Source organism: Strigops habroptila, chromosome 3 (genome assembly GCF_004027225.2).
Source record: "Strigops habroptila isolate Jane chromosome 3, bStrHab1.2.pri, whole genome shotgun sequence".
Lineage (NCBI taxonomy): Eukaryota > Metazoa > Chordata > Aves > Psittaciformes > Psittacidae > Strigops > Strigops habroptila.
The window spans coordinates 7,400,912-7,424,759 of NC_044279.2; the positions used below are offsets into that span (position 1 = coordinate 7,400,912).

Sequence of the window (23,848 nt, forward strand, 5' to 3'; positions counted from 1 at the left end):
GAAAGCCTTTTCTGAGCTGCTGGCAGCTGCTCTCCTCCCCATCCTCTTTCCTAGGACTAAGCCGTATTGTTCCCTGTGCTCGGATCCTTTCCTATTCTACCCACTCTGTTACCAAACCTCACTGCAGCTCCCCTTCCCTTCCATGATTAACTCCAACTGTCCAAACACTCCGTGCTCTGGGGAGCTGTTCAGATGCCCAAACGTAGGCGTGAGTGCCGCATTCCATGCCCTGGGGTATCCAGGGATGGAGCCTGCTGTGGGTCCAGTGCTCTGTCTGCCAGCCCCATGCAGATGTCTTGGATCCCCCAGCAGTGCTTGAAACAGCATTAGACACCTACGTTTTGGGCACTGGAGCTGCATCCAGATCCAGATCGCTGCATTTTTACATTTAGTTTGTTTTTCCTGGCAGGGTGCAGAAAGAGGCAAATCCAGACCTTTGGGAGGGAAGGGGCAAAAGTGACCCCACAACCTGAGGTTGTGCCTCTTTTTCCATAGCTTTGCTCTCCAGAACGTACATGTGAATTTTACTGTTGCTGTAACTGCCTCCCTTTGCTCCCCAAATATTATTCTGCAGTCTCCCAGTCTCTTTGCCCACCTTGATCTCAGAAGTCTCAGCCTACATGAGGGATCCAATCTGCAAGTATCTGCTTTCCTGTTCACTGATCACAACCCCTGAGGAAAAGCAAAGCCCAAGGTCTCCCTTCAGCCAACCTCCTCCCTTCTCCTAATGTCAGCAAGCTGTTCCCTTCGTCAGTTATGTACGGTTTCAGATTGATGTTGTTAATTCAGTGACAGATGCACAAGGTGCCATTAGTGGGTCTTCTTAAATGGAAGCATAACTTTTACCCATCAAGATCCTTTTACCACTTGCAGCCTTCACTGGGGAATATGAGACACAGCAGGGAGCTGGTCGTAATTTCAAGAGAGTCTTGTGGAAATGCAGTGGTAACAACAGATGCGTGCTGGTTTGGGGGCTAGTTTGGGTCAAAGCATCCATGTTCATGGCAGGTTTGCCTCTTCCTGCACCAAGGCTGGGCCTGGGTTTAGGTTATTTGGCTTATGATGCTCTTTGGTTACTTTGCAGGGCCTAATCCAACACATGCCCTTGTGGATGAGACAATTCATCTGGGCTTTACTGGAATCATATTAGGCGTGCAGTGATTTTTGCCAGACAAAAGGTACATCACAGCAGGGACTGGGGCAGCATCTCCCCAGACACACTGGAAAAGAGGCTTAGGAGAGAGTCACTTGGTAATACAAGCTGAGAGCACAGCTCCCCTGCCCTTTAGTAGCTGCCTTCACTCGGAGCCCGCAGACAAGGGCACAATTAGTGGTGCTCGTGGTGGGCTGAGCTTCTGTGATGTGGTGGTTTGCCCGCTGGGATCTCTTCTGAGGTCAGCAGCCTGATTTGGATCAGGCAGCACTGGGCAGCTTTCAGATGGGAACAATTTTTGGTGGTGGCCATCATTACAGGCTGCACATGAGGTCATTTAATCTTCAATAGATGCTTAAGGAAGTCTCTGTGAGCCTGGCTTTTGAGCGTGGCTGCATACTCCAGCATGCACGTGAAAGGGGCTACTAGAAGAGGAGAAAAGCATTACCCTGATCCCCTCCTCCCCTGGGGTGACTGTCCCCAGTGTGGGCCCTGTTTCGTTGCACCAGTAAAACTGGAACTGACTCACTTGCATTAGCAAAACTGCTTATGAACCAGGGGACGTTCAAGGGAATAATTGTTCCCTATCGGACCATGTGCACTGTTTAAAAGGCATTGGGGTGGGTGGGGAGGCCAAAGAGGGGCAGCCAGTGATAGAAATTCTTTTTCTGCAAAGCTGGCTTTTCTGCAAAGCTGGCAACTTAGAAGAGGGGCCAGGGGAGAGATCCGAGCGCTGCACGGTGTGCTCCAGAGGATTCAGGTGCAAGCTACAGGAATTTTCTCATTGGAAACCCCGTCCAAGAGGCAGGCAAGCTTGCCAGGCACCAGATGTTTGTGACTAGTTACAAAGAGCTGCAGTCAAAGCCCTTCAGACGCAAGCTCCTTTTGTGAGCACACTTGTGGTTTGCTGGCTGCTCCCTAATTAAGCTGAGCCTGGAGGAGAGGAGGCCCCGGGATCTGCATCCGCTTCAGCCCTGTGAGTCTGAAGAAGGGTTTTACCATGTTTATTGACCATGGGGCTGGTTTTGTGGAGCTCGCACACAGCAGGAGGTAGGGTCAGTGGGAGAACACTGAAAGATACTGGGATCCTGACAAAGAAGTGAGGGTGTTTTGTGGATGAAGCACAGGGGAGTGTTTCTGGCTTGGCCACCCGTGTCCTGGGTGACCTGGGCTTCGCTGAGGTGTGGGAAGGTGAGTTAACCTACACTAGGCTTGCTCTGTCTCTCTGTGCTCAGAAAGCCTTGGCTGTGTATCCAGTGGAGGGAACATGGCATACCTTTGGGTTCCCCTGGCAGTAATGAGGCTGTTGCTGGCTCCTGTGTTGTCTTGCAGCTCAGGGACAGGGTGGAGATTGTTGCTGAAGGGCAACACAGTGCTCTCTGGATTATGGTACTTAGAGAAACATGCCCAAATAGTACCTTTTGGAATAATTATCAAGCTTTTCTACCCTGAGATTGGGATACTGGGTCCTCTTCTCCCTTCTGGACTTGGCACTGGGCTAGTGCATTGAGGCTGGACAACCCTGTGGGGACTCTGTGAACTGTTTTGTATTTGGTCTATTAAGAAGCAGATATAAATGCTGAGGTATTTGATGTGTTGTTTTCTTTCCCTTCTCTGTGTGTCTTTCCCTGAAGCACATGAGATGGGGCACAGGCAGGATGGGGTTACTTAGCAATGCACACAGAGGTTTCAAATACCACGCTTGGTGGCTCTTCAGAATCAAACCATCTGCAGAAGTCTACAGAGGATCTACCTGCGGTTTGTCTGCTCTTTCTGGTGACCTAAAGGGGATTTATGAAGGTGATGGAGACAGACTTTTCTCAGAGGTGCCCACTGAAAGTATAAGAGGCAGTGGGCACAGGTTGCAGGGTTGCAGCAAGGGAAATTCTGACTAGGTATATAAAAAAACCCCAAACCATATATACAAAAAACCTCAGTCAGTGAAGGTGGTCAAGCACTAGGGCTGTGAGTAATAACCTGATCAAACTCTGATGCTGGCTCCAACTTTGAGCAGGAGGTTGGGATAGAGACCTCCAGAGGCCTTTTTGACCCATATTTTTCTTTGATTCTAAGCATCTAATAAATGACCAACTGTAATTGCTGTTGGACTTACTGACCTATATGGCGTCTCCCAGTCCTTCAAGTCTTGCAGCTTCTTAAGATGATTAATGCTTTGTTAAATCATGCTGTGCAGCAGGAACAATCATCCCTCCAAACGCACGGGCTACCACCCATGCTCTGAAAGGCTTCTAGGAAAGGCAGGGAAATAACGTGGCACATTTCTAACAGCCCAAATGCAGTCCCTTCCCTCGCCTACACTATGGGCAAGAGCCAGCCCTGGATGACATCCCATTACTAAAACTGGTACTAAACAATGGAGCTGAACAATGACAGTATTTTCACACAGCTTCCATGAGTGCAGCTACAATCTCCCCAGTCTTTTGTTTAGCAATTTGAAGACAAAACAAACATAATGAAAAAGAATTCCTCCTTGGAAATGTAATTCCCTCCACTGAACAAACCAGCAAGCAAAATTCTAGAGGCTGAGTTATGCAGGAGGTCAGGGTGGAGGTTCCGAGCAGTCCCTTTTTGGCCTTAAACTCTATGGAAAGCACGGCTCCAGTGAAGTCAATGGCAGTTTTGTCCCAGTGATTTCAGTGGGGCCATGGTTTCCGGGCATGGATTTGTGTTCTGCCTCAAGCCAACCCTGTTTCCATCAATCATACCTCTGTCAAACTAGTTAAAGTGAAGGAGGAAGGCTTTGGTCCAGGCAGAACAGCAGCATCTTAGCTCAGACAAACAGTTTCTTGTTTCAGGGGCAGATTTACCAAGAGATTTCCGTGGGCTGTCACCTGTGAGTTAGTGTGACCCATTGCTGCGGGTGCCCCCAGGTCATGAGATGGGGATGCTGCTGCCCTGTAACGAAGTCCTCCATCCTGCCACGCTTCCATTCATTCCTGTGTTTCTATTAGTCTGGGGGATTTCTTTTTTCTTTCCCTTCCCAAAACAAAAAAATAAAAGGTTTCCTGTGTGATTTGATGTGGGAAACAACCCTACCAATGATGTTCCCAGAGGCTGCCGTCCTCCCTTCCCCCATGGAATGGGAGCGTGGCTTGGCTAAGCAGGACTCGCAGTGGTCTGTCAGCAGTCCTAGCTCACTATCTAATTACTTCTTCCCCTTAAACTTCAGGGCTCTCTTTTTCTGCCAAACAGACAAACAATTTGTGGTCCAATTTGAGCTCCCTTTTGCTGTTGTCATGGGACCACACCGCCCCAAAAACATCTCTGGCTTGACCAAACAAATTGCATCTAAATCTATATAATCAGCACTCTGCATTCATTTCCGTGATGGAGAGACAATTCCCTATTAAATTTCAAAGTGGTTTATTGGCTCAGAGAGACAGCAAAGCATCAGATCGCAGAGGGAAGAGCTGCTATTTGGACAAAGCATTATTTGTCTACATAATGCAACTTGATATTTGTGTCTGGGAGGTCAGACTTTGACTTTATATACAACCAAATCCACCTTCACTGCACATGTATATTTGCTATATGCTTTGCTGTCATCATGCTGGATGTGTCTAAATCAATAGATCTACAGGGATTTTCTTTTTTCCTGATTCTTGGAAGTTACATTTTCTCCCTTTTATCCTCTGCGAGCGAGTCAAAGTGATTAGATCTTTCTGCATTAAAGATTTCTGACATAGTTAGATAAAAGATGCCCAGTCCATAGCCTATGAATCAGCTGTGGCATCTAGAATGATTTATGCTGCCCACAAACCACATACATGGTAATGGGCTGCAATGCCTGACCTCCTGAGTCTCCTGTCTAGGCCACTAACTTAAAGATCAGAGAATCATAGAATGGTTTGGGTTGGAAGGGACCGTAAAGCTCATCCAGTTCCAATCCCCTGCCACGAGCAGGGACACCTTCCACTAGAGCAGGTTGCTCCAAGCCCCTGTGTCCAACCTGGCCTTGAACACTGCCAGGGATGGGGCAGCCACAGCTTCTCTGGGCACCCTGTGCCAGCGCCTCAGCACCCTCACAGGGAAGAGCTTCTGCCTAACGTCTAATCTAAATCTCCCCTCTGTCAGTTTAAAGCCATTCCCCTTTTCCTGTCACTACATGCCCTTGTAAAAAGTCCCTCTCAGATATTTTGTAGGCCCCCTTCAGGTATTGGAAGACTGTTACAGGGTCCCCTCAGCCTTCTCTTCTCCAGACTGATCAAGCCCAACTCTCTCAGCCTGTCTCCAGAGCAGCGCTGCTCCAGTCCTCTGGTCATCTTTGTGGCCTCCTCTCAACTCACTCAAGCAGGTTCACATCCCTCTCATGCTGGGGCCTCAAAGCTGAATGCAGGACTGCAAGTGGGGTCTAACAAGAGCAGAGTAAAGGGGGGGAATCATTTCCCTTGACCTGATGCCTCATATCCATAGCCAGTGAATAACTAGGCTCCTGCCTGGCTCCAGCCGGTGATAAAAATGCCAGAGCCTTTGGAGTAGGGAGTCCTGGTGAGCTAAGAGACAGCATTTGGGAAAGGTGGAGCACATGGGGAGCCTCCCACCCCTTCAGAGCCAAGCATAAGTGCTCAAGGAGGTTTCAGTCTCGCTCCAGATCTCCACCCGAACTCTGGGCCGCTGAGGTCCAATCTGTTTCACTCTGTGCTGTCAGTGATTTGTCTTTGCATTTTGTTGAAGTTCTTGCTGCAGAATCATTTAAGACTTGGCTGCTGCTTTTATAGCGAATTACCCTTTAAGACCTGAATACGACAAAGCACTTAGAGCCAGGGAGTTTTACTTTGATGGGACTGCTCCTATATTTAATGGTAGCCATGGGCTTGACTTGGCTGGATCAGGGGATGGGACGTCATGTTGTAGTCTTCCTGAATGTAAATTCTCACAGAAGACCCTGGGGCCTGTCTGCCTGATGGTATCACCACAGGACACGTAAACTTAACCGCCAAAATACAAACCAGTGCTGGCTTCTTTATAAAACAGCAGGGCCTTAGATTAGTGTTCACAAGCATTATGGTTCAACAAGCTACTTACTTACCTAGATAATGGAAACTGAGCATGACTGTTCTATGAGTTTAAAAACTTGCTTTACCTACACAATCTATTTAGTCATCTGAAATCAGTCCTGTTTGGGAGAAACACTGAAGCAAACCTTTCCTATATGAGACAGAGTGGTGATAATGACCTATACCTAACTCTATACCTATACCTACCTATTTGCCCTGGTTCAACCATGGCAAATTCCATACGGTCAAATTCCTTCTGTCTTGTGCCAAGCTGTGGAACCCTTGTCTCTGTCCACAGAGTTATTTTGTAGGTTAATAGCAGTTTCTTTCTCTGGCTGCCATGATTTATGCAGCCTGCAGCCATACCCAGCTCCTACACACTGATTGTGGGCCAGATGGTGAATGGGACTGGGAACTGATCGAGGTTAAAAGTGACCACTTCTTTTGGCTGAGCTCTGATCCCTTCTCTGGAGCAGTTTCCTTCCCAGCCACACAATTGTACCAGCGTGACTGAGGAAGGGGCCCAGGGGAGGAAATGAGCTGTGATGGCAGGACTGTGATGGGGGAGGAGGGCGGTGAAGGCCACTTCAACTGATACTGCTGCCAATGTTCACTGAATCACAGCCCAGGGGCATGTCCAGCCAAATCTGGTGGAAATCAGTGTCAGGGACAAAATCCTGCGTTCCAGCCCAATGTGCTCTGGTTTATTCACCTCCCAGTGTGATTGGCAGCTTTGTGGCACAGTGAAGTGCAGTGGTAAGGCATGGAGCAGTGGGTGCTGAAAGGGGATAGCCTGGTGCTGGATGGTAGACACCTCAAACTGAGGACAAGCAGCAGTGAAAAAGGTGCAAGTGAAAACATGGTCTCCTATGTAACAAGGATGGAATAAAACATGGTCTCCTATGCAACAAGGATGGAACAAGGGGAAGGTCTTAAACTATGACTGCTCTTCAACAGTCACAGGTCTGGGTCTTACATTTTGATATGGAAGGAAACTAGGTGAGCAACTTCTATAAGAAGAAACAGCATGGTAAGGAACCTCGCTTTGTCTACGTCTCCCTCCTCCAGTGCTCCGCATTTCCAAATACAAACCTAAGACTGAATTACTGCACTATAAAATGAGTTGAACCCACCGTGACCTGAAGACTGGTTCAGTTTACAGCCAAGTCCATAATCCAAAAAGCATGAAGGATCAGCAACGGGAAGAGAAATAAAAGTGCTGAGCAGAGGGAGTCAGCAGGTAGTCCTTAGCAGTCAGCTAATCACAGTGAATAATTTATTACTGCTATGCCACTGGGACCCCACTGGCTTTTAAAGCAGTACTTCCTGGAAATGTGTTCTGCTCCTCTTGTGTCATTTGTAAATTTGAAGTCTTTTACCCCTGTCTGCAATGCAGAGATGTTTGCAAAGGTCTTAGGAAATGATGCTGTTCCAAGAACAACCCGGTTAGATATGAGTCCAATATGTTGTGTCTGGCCTGACTGGATGCTCTAGAGAAAGGTCAGCCCTTTCTGAATACACCCTGTGGCTCAGTGCCATGCCAGTGAGTGTTACATATGCTCCATACCTCTGATAACAGAAACCAGCTTGCTGCCGAATCAAAGACCCTCCTTAAACATGAGGAATTATAACCCCTCCCCAAATCCTATTGGAAAACAAGCAATTTGATGTTAAAACTGAATGGAGGGCCACACTTTTAGTCCTATCTTCAACCCTTCTAAACTCTTGACCTCTGTTGTATCATGTGGCAAGGAGTTATGCAAGTGACTTGGGGTCCCTGTAACTGATTTGAATTTCATGTTTCTTCTGCCTTTTTGACTGTCCTGATGTTCTATGATCAGTCAGGATAGAGACCAATTTGTCAGCTCCCTCCTCCCCATTGTTCACTGGTTTCTCTACATTTCACATCAATCCCTACTTTATGTATTTTTAAGTTACTGGTCTGTCATTCCTTCACCACAGGAAGCACAAGTTTAACCACTCCATCAATGCAATTACTGACTTCATTATGCCCTACAGCAGAGAGGATCTCTATTTGTTCTGCAATAAAACAGCTCTTAATTAGGCTATTGCTCCTCCTGTGTAAATAGCTCATTTTGCCTCTGGAATTGGGAAAGTTCACTCTATCTTTTGTTTGGAAAAGGCCAAGTAACATCACACAGTAATCTTTCACTTTCTGGACACAGAAAGTGCTGATTACTTTGCTCATTGTCCCGACAAGTAGGTGATTTCCCTCTGATCAGGCACTTAGAGCTACTGATTTTACTTGGGCTTTGTATTGCTTGGTAGGGTAAGTCCAACTCAGCTCTTGGTTTTGCATGTTTAAATGGGAAGTCAATCTGTTACTGTTGCTTTGGATTCACAAAAAATGAAATTCTGCTGTAATGAGAATCCATAGAGCATTGTGGAGACCTGATGCAAGGGACAGAGTATTTTCATAGCATGCTTCATTTCATCTCAGAGAAAGGATAACTCTGGGAAGAAACGGCAGAAACTGATGTTTGGCTGTCACAGGGAGAATCTTTGTCAAGCCACATTCACAGCTGAATTTTGGGATATCTTATTTCCAAAAGTCTTTATTCCCCTTGGGTTCTCCTCAGTCAACCAGAGAATGGGAACACAGATAATGTTTATGAGCCTGAGAAAAAAGGCTCATCTTAAGTTTCATTGCCACTAGCCCTCTGTGGAAGAAAATGGGTATTTCTTGCAAAGCAAACAAACAATATCAGACCCCACTTTAAGGTGATTTTATTTCTGGTGACAAGTTAAACATTTTCTCTGCCTGTTTATTGGCCATATGGAAGTCCTTTGGCTGCCTTTGTTAATCATTCACTCTTCAGCTTAGAGTTAATTGTTTACTAACTGTTAAGCTTTATGCACTAAAAGATGCCTTTGGGCTCTTAAATCAGTGGGAATATCTCACTAGAACAACAGAGATATGCCTGGTGCTACTACAACTGCTTGGGCATGCAGGTCTTACAGCTCCAGGCTATGCCGCTTCCACTGCATGTGCAGGTCTCTAGGGATGGAGTGGAGTTACATCCCTGCCTGCTGGTTAAAATGAGCAGCCACCACTCACAGACAATAGATTCACTCAGGGGGCTGCTGTCCCTTCCTCTTTCTTTCCAATTGCTCTCCAATTGCAACTCCAAAACAAACCTCAAATGACCCTTCACTGAGAATGATGGGTTTGGTCATCTCAGCCTCAGTGGTTTGTGGGAGAGTGGTGCTGGCACATCCTCTCTGAAGACCTGGTTCCAAAGAATTTGCTTTGGTTTATCATGAATATTGGATGGTGCTGACCCAAACTGGGTAGAGCCCAACAGGACGATGACTCCTTTTTGTTGGGCTTTTTCAAGGCATGCCAAGCCTTGAAGGGCCTTTTCACAGGGAAGAGTTTGTAGAAGCTCAGTCTAAGGCAGAGGGAGCTGGAACCTGACCATCTGGATGCTGTGTGCTGGTGCTACACGCTGGTTCTACAAGCCACTACTGAACTTCCAGAATGCCTTAGCATATGGTTAGCAGTACGGCAGCCATCCTTCCTCTCTTGACACTCCCTTCTTCTTGTTCAGCTGCACAAGTGGATTTTGTGGAGTATACCAAAACTCTTGCATTTATTTAATACCTAAGAATGAACAACTATCAGATCATAACTGGTATGGACAGTATCTGGGTTCAGACAGGCAACATGCAAGAGGAAGCCTTTGGCAGGGCTTGCTAAGTCTGTGAGCTAGCCCCTGAACATACGGAAGAGAGAATGATAAGCTTCAAAGTGATGGCTTTGGGTAGCTCCAGGGCTTCCATGGAATTCAAGCACAGGCAGGAGGGAACAGAACAGAAGCACAGAGTCACATTAGGCTCTGCAGCCCAGCACAAGCTGCATTCCAGTTTAATAGCCCTGCATTCCCATCTGAACCACCTTGGACTGGGTGCCAGATCCCCATCTCAGCTGCATCCCCGGTAATGCTGGAGGACTTCTGCCTGAGTGAGAACAGCACAGGCAAGATCAAGTTCTGGCCTTGTGTCAGCCTCAATTCTCCTCTCTGGACTCATCCAACTTGCTGACAAACCTAGTTAGTTTTCTAGAGACACATGGCTGATTTACTCCAGCACTTGAATAAAACCATGGTTTTGACTGACTGCTAATGGGATCGCCTGAGATATAGGCTCAGCTGCTTAGCGTGGGTTACAGCTTTCCTTGCAAACACAATAACCATGGAAATCTATCTAGGATGACATATAGGAAAACATTACAACCTCCCTTTTAAGACAAGCAAGGTTTTTATATGCATTTAATGTAAATATCTTGTTTTCAGCTGGTTTCTTGCTACAATTTTCTGCTCGTGTTTCTTCCAAGGAGATTGATTTTTCCACTGTAATTTTTCAATTTGTTTCTGGCATTGGCAATGTGCAGGAACACAAAAATAAAGATCAGAGGAGACAGAATCTCCCTCCCTCCCCATTTGAGCTTTCAGAAAGTTCGCTAAAGTTTACCCTTCCCCTTTGCACAGCAAAGGCTTGAACCAGCCTATGCTGGTGTAGTGAAATGAAGGCACTATGGTAAGCTCCCAGAAACCAGGGTTATCAAGTGCAAATTTACAATCTAATTAGCAGAGATTAAACCTTGCACCTTGCTGAGGCGGTTGAGCTGCTCTTGCCAGAGGGGTTTTACCACCTGTGTAGGGTAAGAAGCCTTTTTACTTGCTCCACAGAGGGTAAAAGCACTCTGTGAAGAAATAATGAAGCCTCAATCACTCTTCTCTCTGATTTAGGCTGCACATTTTGGACTAGCCCTGCCAACAGATGGGGTTTGCAAGCATCATGTAACAGAGAAATGCTCATCTAGCCTGTCTTTTCACTGCTGTGGTTTCTGGTTTATGGCAATAGACAAATTTAAGGCCGGAAATTCCTGCTTTCCCTTTCCACCCAACCTTCCCTCTCAGATTTATGACCACTACTGCTAAGCCACAGAAGTTCTCAGTGGTTTATGCATAAGGTGGCACCACTGGTTTGGGTGTCCTGGATTTCATACATCATTTTCTCCCGATAAAGAGAAAAATTACAATTTTTTAGGGTTACACTTACAGAAAAATGGTAGGAGATGCTTACAGCCCCTGATTCAAGGGGCAATGTGAAAGCTGGAGGTAGGTTGGTGGGGACACAGAGGCTGGCCAAGATGTTACCAAGCTCTAAAACCTATGCTGTGATCAACCTGAGTGGCTGAGAAGAAAAGAAAGTAGAGAAGCTGAGAAAGGAGGCTTGACTCTTCTGGTGGAAATGCCTGTCTCCTCTCATGCAATCAGAGTACCTGACCTTTTCTTTTCTCTCATGCTCTCCATCAACCTTCTAATCCCAGCAGGGTTGATAAAAATGACTATAGCTTCTGAACGGTTGAGTCCCGTCGTGGCAGGGCATTATTTTCCTCCACAGAAATGCTTCTATTACTAAGACTTGACTTCTGAAGGCATCTTTTAAGGACATGTTTTCCCTGGGGGGTTGGCACTAATGGAGGTATGTGGGTGCAAACACCTAGCTTGGGCATGTTTGAAACTATCATGTGTGACTATGGCTTGCCCTGCAGGTAATGATTGATCCTAAATAGGTGTGTCTTTTAGAGCACAGATGCTCTGTGAAGACCTCCTTACTCCCCTCATCCTTTCCTTCAATGGATAAAAAGCCTTCAGTGAATAAAAGGCTAATCTATGCACCTATTGTTTCCTGCTGTCTCCTTAGCAGTTGTTTTCTACCAAAACCTTGATTCTAATTTATTTTAATAGAGGATGCTATCTGTGAGCACCAGGCAGTGTCCAACTTGAGTGTGATCAGAAGAGGTGAAAGAAAGGGAGGGGGGATCTTGGCACAGAGGCAATGCAGAGAGAAATGCAGTACATTAATTCAGTGTGGAAGCATTTGCATCCCTAGAATTGCTGCCTAGTTGCTCCAAATCATCCAGTTCTGCAGCCTGCAAGCAAGCCTGAAACCTTGCCTCCCGATGTCTCCACAGGTTTGCAGTACAACAAATTCTGTTGCTAACAGATTGTGCATGCCCACCTGCAGGGCATGTGCTCATAGATGAGCTTTTTCTATATTAGATGGCATCCTAGGTAGGAAAATCACAACACATGGGTTTGCCTAGGAGGATGAGCTCAGGGGATCAAAACATTCCTCCTCCCAAATGAACAGGACATTCCTTAGCCTATTTCTCAAAGGCAGTTTGGAAGGACTGAGAGAAATCCTGATTTTCAGAGGCACGGAAAGCTTCATTTAAAATAGAAATAAAGAAACCAGAATGACTGGTCATCACTGACCAAGCTCTGGGTTTGTGATCAGATTGATGCATGCTGTGCTTGGATTTGTGAGCTATTTCAAAGGAAAATTCCTAAACAAATCAGATACAGGGCACAAACCTTTTCATGCCTTTTTTTGTAGGCATATGATCAAAGTCATCTTTCCCTGCTAGCTTGACATTAACTTTTCAGTTAGGAAAACTGTTGCTTATCGAATGTAATGCTGCTCCTGGGAAAACAATGACATTTTTAAATGGAAAAAGCTTTCCTGTTTCTTCTGCTCTCTCTCTCAGATCATTGGCTTGACAATACACTATCAAGGGTTGGCTGAGCACCCTCAATCCCACCACAGGCAGTGGATAGAAGGCCTCCAGCATCTGAGAGCATCAATCCTTCAGTTCCCATTTATGTCTTATGAACCACGCATAAAAGAAGTGTAAGTTGCAAGATTAAGTGATGTTTATTTCCCCCCATACCACAACATCTAATACATTAAGAGCTACTTTTGTCCATTAATTCTTTGCAGACATTCAGGCAAGTTTGGGAGAAAATCAACATCCTTCAAAATCACATGAATTGGTGCCAGCATTTGTACATCACACCCTCAAATCAAGCTATAACATGTGTGGCAAGCCCAGACCTTGATAGAAAAGTAAACACTTACCTTTCTTGGTTTCACTTTGTCATGGTAGTCATATTGAAAAATCCCCTTGTAGCTAAGTCCTAACCACCAAGGAATTCCCTGCTTGTCCTGGAAGAAAAACCAGAGGGAGTTATATTGAATGGGATGGGGAAATGCTGGAGATTTCCTAGGTTGTTATTCAAGGTAAGGACTTGTTTCTAAGCAATATCTCTGGTGCTGTTAAATTTACCCCTGCTGAATTTCCTCAAGTCACAAAGCTCCCTGGTGTTTAGGAGAGATCTGTTTCAGTTTTGGCCATGATATATAAAACCATTTAAAATGCATCACATGTGACCAAGGTACTCAGAATGCTCCTGGGGGAGGTGGGGAGGTTTGACATGGGTCCCTTGTGCTGTGGTGCATCCTCTTTCTCTTCCCTGTAAATTATTCAGTCTGAACACTCAGAGACTGGAGAGAAAGGAAAGCAAATCACCCAGCTGACTTGAATTATGTGGAGGGATTTTAGCATGAATCTTGAAAATGCAGCAGTAATGGGATCTGAGAGCTACCAAGTGATAAGGTTTGACAGGCTTGGACTCAACTGCTTTGTGTCTGAGTGTGCAATAAAATGACCTTAAGGAGTAATGGCTGATATCTGATACCAGCCTCTTTGCAATTTAGTGAACTGGAGTCCTCAATGAAATTACATCTGTTCTGTTAATGTGATAGAGAATGGCAGGGTAAAATGCAGCAAACCCAAAACCCCCACATCAGTCAGGAGCCAAACCTATTATGTGCAATATCTGCTGCCTCATTGCTGCTCACTGGCACCTACTGATCATGGGGAGTTCACTGGAATAGCTCTCAGTTGTTTGCAGGCTTGAACACCCAGCCCAATCCACCAGATCTTTCTTGATCTAGAGTAGTCCAAGAGATCTGGATGCAAAGGGTGCTGGAGGGATCCTGCCCTCTGGCAAAAGATGAGGCTACTGCTTTTCACAAAATGCTATACACATTAGCAGGAATAGACTAGAAATGACTCAGGTACTGTCAGATATTTGTGTTTTTATGATACCCCATGTGTGCAACACATTACAGATGTATGAAAAGCCTTACGATCTGTGCAGAGAGATAATGATGAAACACATCAAAACTTCAGGGGTGATAGATGAGGGAATATGCTCTGGGGAGTGGATCTAGCTTGCTTTATATGTTTATTGATTTCTCTACTTAAAAAAATACTAAGAGCCTTATACAGCTGGGAAGTAATAATAATAATAATAATAATAATAATATGAGACTGAAGGATCTGGTGACAAATCATTAGACAAAAGAAAAGAGAGATTTAATGAATACCTGCATTAAATCTACATAGTTAGAAGCAGAGAGCTGTTTGGGGAGGGGGATGTGTTATCTTTAAGAGTCTAAAACAATGATTTGGAATTAAAAAGATTTACTGTATCTGTATCCATCCACCTATATCTCATGTGAAGGGAGCTGCAGTCTGCAGGTCATGGCTGGCTCTAGTTAGTTCTCATGGATATGCTGGCTGGGAGACATCTGACCTCCTGGAACTACGAAAAGGGGTGAAGCATCAAGTCTGCCAATGATGTGCTTGTCTCTTTGGTGCTGGTTCACTGGTACCCCCAGAGCTTGCTGCTGCTTGTGGTCTGAGTAGGTCCAGCACAATAGGACTGCAGGAGTTTTATCTCCAAGAACAGGATTTTCCTCTTTGGAGCTGTATTTACCAAACATTCACTATACAGTTGAAATAAGTTTATCCTACCACAGGAAGTGAAACAAGGCTTTAGTAGCAATGTATTGTATTCTGAAAGCAGGATGGTTATTTGTACCTCTCTCCAACAACAGTTTAATTCAATAAATGACCCTTTTTGAGGCACGTACCTTTACTGCGTAATAATGCACTCCATATGTTGGGAGGGATTCTACAATGCTCATGTAACTGCAAAACAACACAAGAGAATAACATGTCTGAGGAGCTGAGAGGATGTTCTGAAAAATGCTTTAATAAATAAAGTGCAGAAATACTTAAAAAAAAGCATTGATGAGATGGGAGACGTGGTTACATATTGTATTTACAGTCTAGTGTAAATATATCCTGATAAAACAAGTCACTCTTATTTCACTTACTTCACAATTGCTTGACCTCTTGTCTGTCCATTTAGTTTCTTGTAATGTTCAATGACCCGATCCTCACTGGAAAGGAAGAAATGAGATGTTTTATATAGTGGCAGACTAAGAAACTTGCCAAAAGGTGTAGAGATACTTCTGCTAACACAGATACCAACAGAGGGAATCAAAAGATGCCAAGCAAAAGTGTTAGACAAGGGGATTTGATGCAGCTCAGGGTAAAAAGGGGGGACTCACAGACTGACAATAGAAGTGTTTGTCTGAGAGTTGGTTTTCTGAAGGAACGTTTTTTACTCAAAACATGTTATCATCTGCTTGTGCAGACTTTCCCCTCTCTGCATGACTTTCCTTACCTACAAGTGATGCCCACGATATTACATTGTGTGACAAACAGATTTGTGCTGAAACTGCTCAAGTTCTGCTTTGCCCTCGCTGGTGCAACTTCTTTCCAAGCCCACCACATTGTCTGAAAGCCAGCAAAGCTTTCAGAAACTGGTGGCCAGGAACAGCCCTAAGCCTCACAGATTAGTCCCAACTGCAACTGCACAAAGCCATGTACAGGAGCACTAGTGGAAGTACTCTGGAGCAATCTCCCAGCAAGGATTTGAATTCCTAGTGTCCACAGGGGCAATGTCTGTAACAGCGGGGTACACAGTGGCAGGGAATGTTTCCAAGGCACTCAAACTTGGGTCCCTTAACTGTTGAAGTACTAATCTGCCTTTGCATGGTTTTGGGTTATAATAACTTGCATTCCCTCAGGCAATTCCTGGATTTGTATTGGGAATTAGCATAGTCCAAGGCTCATTCCCAACGCTGCTTTAGAGGTGAAAACATTTATACTAAGATGTAGATGGAGGCTGTTCCACAGGGAGCCTCTGTGTCAGTGAACAGTTCTGGGTGTGTTTGATAAATGCATGTTGAGACATTCTCCTATACTTTGAGAATCTATGTTGAGACATATTCCTATACGGTAGAGATGTAGCATCCAAGAGCAGAGCAGCATGACCCAAAATGCCAGGCTGAGAGACATCTGTAAGTTCACTTTAAAAGAATCTCATTCCTTCTTCTCCAGTGAATGGGTAGCAGGAGAGCATGGGGCCAGAGCTATTTGATCATACAATCAGCTGTGCTAGCAAGGTCACAGCATGGCACACTAAAAGCCAAGGATCTCCTTTGAAAGGTTCACAGTGCTCTCCTTTGATTTCAATCACATTCCTCCCCTCAGCCATGCAAGTCATCACAGCCGCCAAGCCTGGTGCTTTCAGACTGGTCTGGCTTTGGTTCTACTCTAACTCCCATGCCCACAGGGCCAGCTCTGTTACACTGGCATGACAGAACACTGAAGTCCTCAGGTTTAAACCTGATCTCTTGCTCTTATGCTGTAACACCAAGGATGGGAAATCTGGTGAGTACCCCTAGAGATACTGTACAGACTTTGCCAGTCCAAGAGAAACCTAAACTACTTTTGTTGTGCCCTCCCCACTTTGAACTGCATAAGCTTCCAGTAGTACCAAGTGTCTATTTAATGCCATCATGCTGCATGTGGATTAGGCCAATGGGAACTGGCATTCCCCCCTCCCTGCATTTCCTAGGTCCAGCTGGGGCCCCTAATAGGGCCTTTAAAGGCAGCCACATGGATGTCCACCATGTGGTAATCCTTCCCCAGGTAGAACTGAAGCTGTTTTTATTGCTAGACAGTGTGAAGGAGCACAGAGGTGAGGGGTGGTCTGGTGGATAACCTCACTGCAACTGCTCAGAGATGCCTGTTGGGACTTCTGTGGAAAACTGTAAAGTGTTTCCCTAGCGCTGCTAACACAGCCATGTCTGCTCATTGCTGCTTTCCCCATACGCATCCTTGTGCCAGAGAGATCTGTGTGGAGCCAGAATCTCTTTTACAAGGAAGTTCCCGTTCCCCTGCTGGGCACAGCCTTCATAATGCCCTCAGGGATGTTACAGGTAGAGGCCACACACAGGATGATCTGTTCTGTGGCATCACAAGGAGGACAAACTGCACTGTGAGGTGACAAACAAGATGTGCTGTGCGTACACATGGGGCCTGGCACAGGCGAGCTGAGGGTTGTGCATCCATCCCTGGTGATGCAGGGAGAGGACTAGAACCCCCAGGGTAGACAGCACAGCAGTTCAAAGTAGATGGTCTGTTGGATTGTCAGCACGGCCAACTGTTCCCCCAACAAGCCTGTCATTTGTCTGAGAGTAACTGTTGTCCTTACTAACCAAGTGACTTCCCTCACTTGTCCTGCAAAAATAAAAGGGCTCTTTTTGGGGCAGGATGAAGTGATGTCTGACCAGCTGGCCATAGCAGGTATATGGTGCTGCCTGAGTCAGTGACAAATTACATGCGGAAAGGAATGGTCCAGCTCTCCCATCAGATCCCTCAGAATAATTTTAATGCTTAGGAAATGGTCTGTAAGCTGTAAATTCAACATCTATGAAACCATATTCAGACCACTCATGCAAGCAAGTACCACAGATGTTATGGGCGTGCACATCTAGGCAGAGCCCAGGTCTCCTGCCATGATTGTCATAAACAGGATTACTTTTGGAGCAATAACTGAATTACATGAGTGTTCAGTACTGGAAGATCTCCAAAATACATCATTCTTAATAAAAAAGATAGACAGAGAGGGCTTACAGCCCTTTGAAATTACCTCTTAAAAACACGATTACATGTGGATGCAATTCCTCTCTGCCTCAGACAGGAACAAACCAGGAGTGACTTCTCAGAAAACAATGGAGTTTCTCCAGTGGAAAATGCTCATAGCTTTGGTTTCCACTCTGTGCGTTTATTGCGCAGATCAAGCTCTAATATTGATGCCATTCAAGAAAAGGATAGATGCGCCTACATGCTGATTATCTGATGTGATTCCAGATGTGCTGCTTCCTTAAAAATGATTCTTATAAACTGATGGATATGTTCCCAGACCATATCCCTTGGGTAGGGAGGCCAATAGATGGCCCCTTTCTTTCAAAGGACAGATCAGATGTCAGGGAGCCTTCCTGAACAGTGGGATGAAGAAGTTATCTATCTTCTCAACCCATACTAGAAGATGTGGGATAGTCCAGGCTCTATCCAGTTTTCCTAAACAAATGCAGGCAACCCTATGCCTCCATTGCTCTGTTAAGATACTGATGATCTCCCTTTCCATTGTATAATGTTTTGAGGTCTACAGATGTTAAATGCCAGGTAAGTATCATCCTTGTTTCTTCTTTCTTTGGCCAAATAAATAAAGCCTGATTTATCAATCATGCCATGAATATTTAAGAGTGGGATCTGCTGCCTTTCACCTTTCTAAACATTGGGCTGGCCACACTTTGGGGGCACAAAGAGAAACTCCAGAGCACTATTTATCCAATCTATTTCAGATGGCTTCCTTGGGAGGAGGTTACTGTTGCTTCTCTCCATTGACAGCAAAGGGAGATGAGGGCGCCTAGCTCAGATGAAGGTCTACACTGAAGACACAGTCCTGGTCAGATGAATCTTAGAGTCATAGAATCACAGAATGGTTTGGGTTGGAAAGGACCTTAAGATCATGCAGTTGCAACCCCGTGCCATGGGCAGGGACACCTCACACTAGACCAGGTCGCCCAAGGCTCTGTCCAACCTGGCCTTGAACACTGCCAGGGATGGAGCATTAACCACTTCTTTGGGCAACCTGTTCCAGTGCCTCAGCACCCTCACAGTAAAGAACTTCTTCTTTATATCTAACCTGAACTTCTCCTGTTTCAGTTTGAACCCATTTCCCCTTGTCCTATTGCTACAGTCCCTGATGAAGAGAATCCCACCTCAGCTGTGTGACAGTTGCTCCTCTAACAGTTCCTTGAACTTCCTTTCCATTCCCCCTGCCCTGTGCAAGAAGGATCATCCAGCACAGAGATCACTTTCTACCTGCAGCTCTGGGACACAGAGGTGAGCCCCGCATGTGCCAGTGACAACAAGCAAAACCATTCACGTGTCAGAGGGAGCATTAGCAGAGCTTATGGAGATTGTCCCCTATCACTTCAGCTGTTCATCTCGGAGCGGCTGCCATGCTGCTACCGACAGCTGGGGCAGTGCTGGGACACCCCCTGGACCCCCAGCTGACGTCTCTTCTCCCCCTGCTCTGCCTCGTTGCTGCGGCAGTGAGACAGAAACTCATTCACAGCACAGGGCTGACAGAGGATGCTTGACTAATGTGGAGACACGGACGCTGCCGAAGCCCTACCATCTGTCTGTCAGCTCATAGAACATTCCCCCCCAGTGCTGCACAAATTGATAGATGGATGATACACTGCAGCAGGCAACTCCGATAGAGATCTCTACAACTACCAAGAACTCCCTCCTGCCCCAGCAGCTCAGAAAACAGGCAGCAGACAACTTTCAAGCAATTGCAAGGCCAGAGTTTCTCATCCTAAGATCCAGATTTTCAAACATAATTGGTTGCCCCCCTCTCTTTCCGGCACACTGAGCTGTTTTAAGTAGCTGTCTACTCATTGCTGTTCTGTTTCCATTACTGCTGTTTTGTTTCTAACCTGATTTGTCCATTTTGATGATATTCATGAACTTCCTAAAGTCTTTATCTGCAGTCATACACTGTCTCACTGAAGCCAGCAGAGCATCTCTTGGGCCAAAGGGACCAAGCTCAGGGTCAGAGCCTCAGGTCTGTGTTGTGTTAGAGAAACTAAAGAGTGATTTTCCGAGGCGGATTTTCTGGCAACAGTGATGCTTTAGGTTGCTAAAATCAATTTAAAGTTGCATTTAAAGTCTGTTGGGAGCTGGGAGAAGTCTATCTTCCCCTTGGACTGTTGAAAATCCCATTCTAGCATCCACTTCTGCACTGTTGCATCTCCTCCTTGCCTTCTTACTGACAACCTACTACTGGGCTGGCTTGCTGGAGAAGATCCAAATTGAGATAAAGTGCAATGACAGTGGCTGGAAAGGAGCACTGTGAGTTAACATATTTTCTAAAGGTTCTCTCCAGCCTCTGTGTTTAGTTTTGTGTCTAAAATAATAAACACTGTCAGTTGTTTCCATGCATGGCAAGAGAAATCACAACTCAGGTCCCTGGTTCCTGGAGTGTTTGGGAGGACCAGAAGCTCAGTTTTCATTTACAAGGAAAAAACCTAACAAACCAACCCACCAAAAAGCCCCTTCTTGTTTCAACCGTGATCAGTGACGCTAAGTGATGCTTGAGAACAAGCATCTGATTCTTCTTAATCTGTAGAAAGCTGGAAACAGCAACTTGATGTGAAAATTACAACCTTCCACTTTGCTGTGAAGTCTACAAACATCCAAGAAGAAGTTACAGTGAAGGGAAAGGCTGCAGCAAGGGTACACAACCAGGAGACTCCACGAAGGTGGAGCTGGAGGCACCAACCTGGGCTGATTCAGCCCTTGCTGCATCTAAGAATCCAGTGCTCATCCCACTGGTCTTACTGTATTTGATAGGAGCAACTTTTTCCTGGTGTGTGATGCAAATGTTATATTATTTCATGCAGATCTACTATAGTATTTACTTGATTATCCATTTTATCTCCTTTAGACCATTTCAGCTTATACAAATATAGCACAGGGTTCTTTTTGGTTATTTTTAACTAAAGCCATCCCATCCCTAATGTTTTATATGTTTCTTTCCAGAGTTGGAAATTCACTTGTTACTGCTTTGTGATAATGCTGAAGAACTGCAGCATGAAACTGATTGCTGACAGAAAAGAACAGGATGAAATTTGAACAGGATGAAATTAGTATAGAGGATGTTCTATACACAGTTCTAAAAACCTCCCCTCTTACACCATCAAAGTTTGATCTGTACTTTAGAAGCTTCGTCTAATTCACCAGCAGCCTCTTCTTGAGAGCATTCAGTGTTTCAGAGGGTGTTTATGAAAAAGCCACCGTTAAAAGGTAATGAACTACTGATGTATAAGAGGTCTCAGACCTGGTTACTGAAGTGTTACTCACAAGGGAGTCACAGGACTGTAGCCACTGGTTTTATTACCCCATTGGCAACGACCGACTTCCCAACTTGCGACCTCTCCTCAATCACATGAGAACTGCCACAAAATGAAGTACAGCTGCAAGAAGTGCTGTACCTTGTGTGTAGCTGTAAATACATTCTCAGCATGAGCTTTTACATGGCCCTTATTGCCTCAGGTGACTCAACGTAGCTCAAGCCCAAGGAGAGCGTCCTACGGACAGAGACAGTCCCAGACCTCACTGAGATTTCCCATTGGAAGTCCATAACATTGGCATGTTGACTAACACAGCAGTGGGGGCAGGCACCTCAAGTCCATATTGTTGCTGAAGGGTCAGATTTGCCTTCCCTGCCCATGGCTACTTGTTCCCACTGCTCCTCTTGAGGTGGCTTTTAGCTTGAGCTACCAGTGTGTCAGCCAGACCAGGCTGGAGGTGTACTGCTTGTCAGTGTGTGGATTTGTTTGTGGAAGAAGGAAAGCAATGGTCCAAAGAGTGAACCCATTCTTCTTGAAGTGAAATGGCAGACTACATTTTATCAGTTTTTCATACAGATTTGGTTTGTTTCTTAGACAGAAACACCAGCAGACTGTGATGATCCACAGCTTTTGTGTCAGTGTTCCTAAACTCAGCTGGGGACTCTGAGTATCTCCTAATGTGCTCAGAAAGTGACTTGGAGACCTCACAGCCCAGCTTGCCTACAGCTTGACACGAGGTACAGCTAATTCTGGCATTGTAGCCATGCTAGCAGAAGCAGATGGCATTCCTGGCAAAGGGAAGAATCGGGATCAGAAACTACAAACGGATGTTTCCCCTTGCCATCCTCAGATTACCAAGATGCAGAATTTAAGAGTAACAGATAAAGAAGTTCACTCCCACCCCCAGGCTTATAGCCTAATACTTTAAAGGCAGACATGAAAGAAGAACAAGCAGAAAATCAAGTGAAAGCATCTCCCCATTAATGAACAGTCTTTCCCCAAATTCTTTCCTATTTGCACAGATAAAAGGCATAGGCAGGGTGGTACAAAGAATCTATGTGTGGGGCATCCCAAACTTAATTGTGACCCTGCTCCTACCCTGGGTTTAATTTTCAGTGTAATAAAGACAGAGCTCCCAAGCATCCACTTCCAAACATCACTAGTTCATATAAAAGGAAAAATAAATCCCTTTTAGTTCAGCTATGCCATACAGATACTTGCAAGATGAAGCTCAATCACTCAACAATAACACAGAGCAGTGCAAAACATCGATATTTCGAACTGGGCAAACTCTTTGCAGAGATGCAAAGTGCTGGGAAAGGAAATGGCACATTAAGCCTCTTGATTTCATCAGGACACTTGCATGTTTGGAGTGAATTTTCTGGCCAGATATTACTGCAGCTATTTGGCAGATGGGGAAACTGAGGCCCAGGGTGGGAGCTCTGCTTGTGTTGAATCATGCAATGAGTCAGTGCCAGGCTCGGAGCTAGAAAGCAGGAATCCCTGCATCCCAATTCCACTCTCAGATCACTTCTTGCCAGAGCCAGGTCCTACATAAGACACTGCAAAGCCACTCAGCAGGTTGATACGTTACCAGTAAGCGAGGGAGGGATGCTCCTTCAGCGCTGGTGTCGGGAGCGCCGGCAGCTTCTTTAATTCATTCCTTACAACTTCATTGCTGAAAGAGAGTTCAAAAGGAGGATCAGGCTACAAGAAAACAACCACAATATTTGATATGACCTGACCTAGCTGGCAGGCTGCTACAGCTCTACATCTGTTCCTCCTTAACAAAAGGCACTGGGGTTTCCTTTTTCTTCTCTCTTTATTTGTTTTATGGCAGCCCAGTTAACTTTTCCCCCGTTATCAAAATTAGAGAGAAGCTCTCCCAGATGGTTATGTTGAAGGGCTTCCTACCAGTGACAGGACACAAAAGCCACCATGTCACATTTATTGAGCAGGGTCCCACGGACATCACACACAGAATAAAACAAAGTGAAGAGAAGCACAAGTGATGCTTTCAGCTGCAATAAAGCACCTTAATTTAATGCCTTACAACATGCTGCAAACAGTAATGACTTGGCTTCTTAGCATCAGAGGTTGTTCTTGCCTCAGTGACGTGGCCTTCACTGGTAAGGCTCCAGCTTTAATTTGTGTCCTGCTACACAAAACCCTCTGTGGGACCAGGTGCAACCACTTCACCAACCTCTGGTGGCCACGCTGGCCAGCTGGAGCAGCATCACTGCACATGAGAGAGTAGGGAGAGCTCATGAAATGGGAGGCAGATTCTCCCAGATGAAAGGAAACCATGGGATTGTCTCTAAGCACATAAGGAATTGTGTGTGCATGAAAAAAAATCCCTGAAAAGCTTGGAAAGGAAGGCAGTGTTGCTGTTACTTTGAAAGCTGTAGAAATACACAGCCAAGAGAGCTAGACAGGACACTGAGGGGTGCCAAAGAATTAATGTGTATTGGCTTACTTTTTAATAGCAAGGGTTTTTTTTTTCTGCCTTCTTGTATCCTGTCCTTTATCCTGCCAAAAAGTGTCGTTGTCCTGGAGCTGTGGAGGGAGATGCCTCTTATAGAGCTCCAGATTTCCCACCTCACTGGCTTCTCCCGCAGGGCAGCAGGGCCATTAACCAGGCAGACAGGTAGTCTTGGCATCCCGACCAGCC

General features: G+C 45.5%; 1 protein-coding gene across 6 annotated transcripts in view; it reads right to left on the reverse strand.

The window, feature by feature from the left end:
* Nucleotides 1-23,848, reverse strand: part of FRMD4A (FERM domain containing 4A) — a 372,724-nt gene that overhangs the window by 43,607 nt on the left and 305,269 nt on the right. For all 6 annotated transcript variants that reach the window (XM_030478613.1, XM_030478614.1, XM_032919794.1 and 3 more), the window contains 4 exons: nucleotides 22,772-22,855; nucleotides 15,232-15,297; nucleotides 14,986-15,043; nucleotides 13,123-13,209 (listed from right to left, as the gene is read on the reverse strand). In XM_030478613.1, coding sequence (XP_030334473.1) covers nucleotides 13,123-13,209; nucleotides 14,986-15,043; nucleotides 15,232-15,297; nucleotides 22,772-22,855 — 295 coding nt within the window. The remainder of the gene's footprint in view (nucleotides 1-13,122; nucleotides 13,210-14,985; nucleotides 15,044-15,231; nucleotides 15,298-22,771; nucleotides 22,856-23,848) is intronic.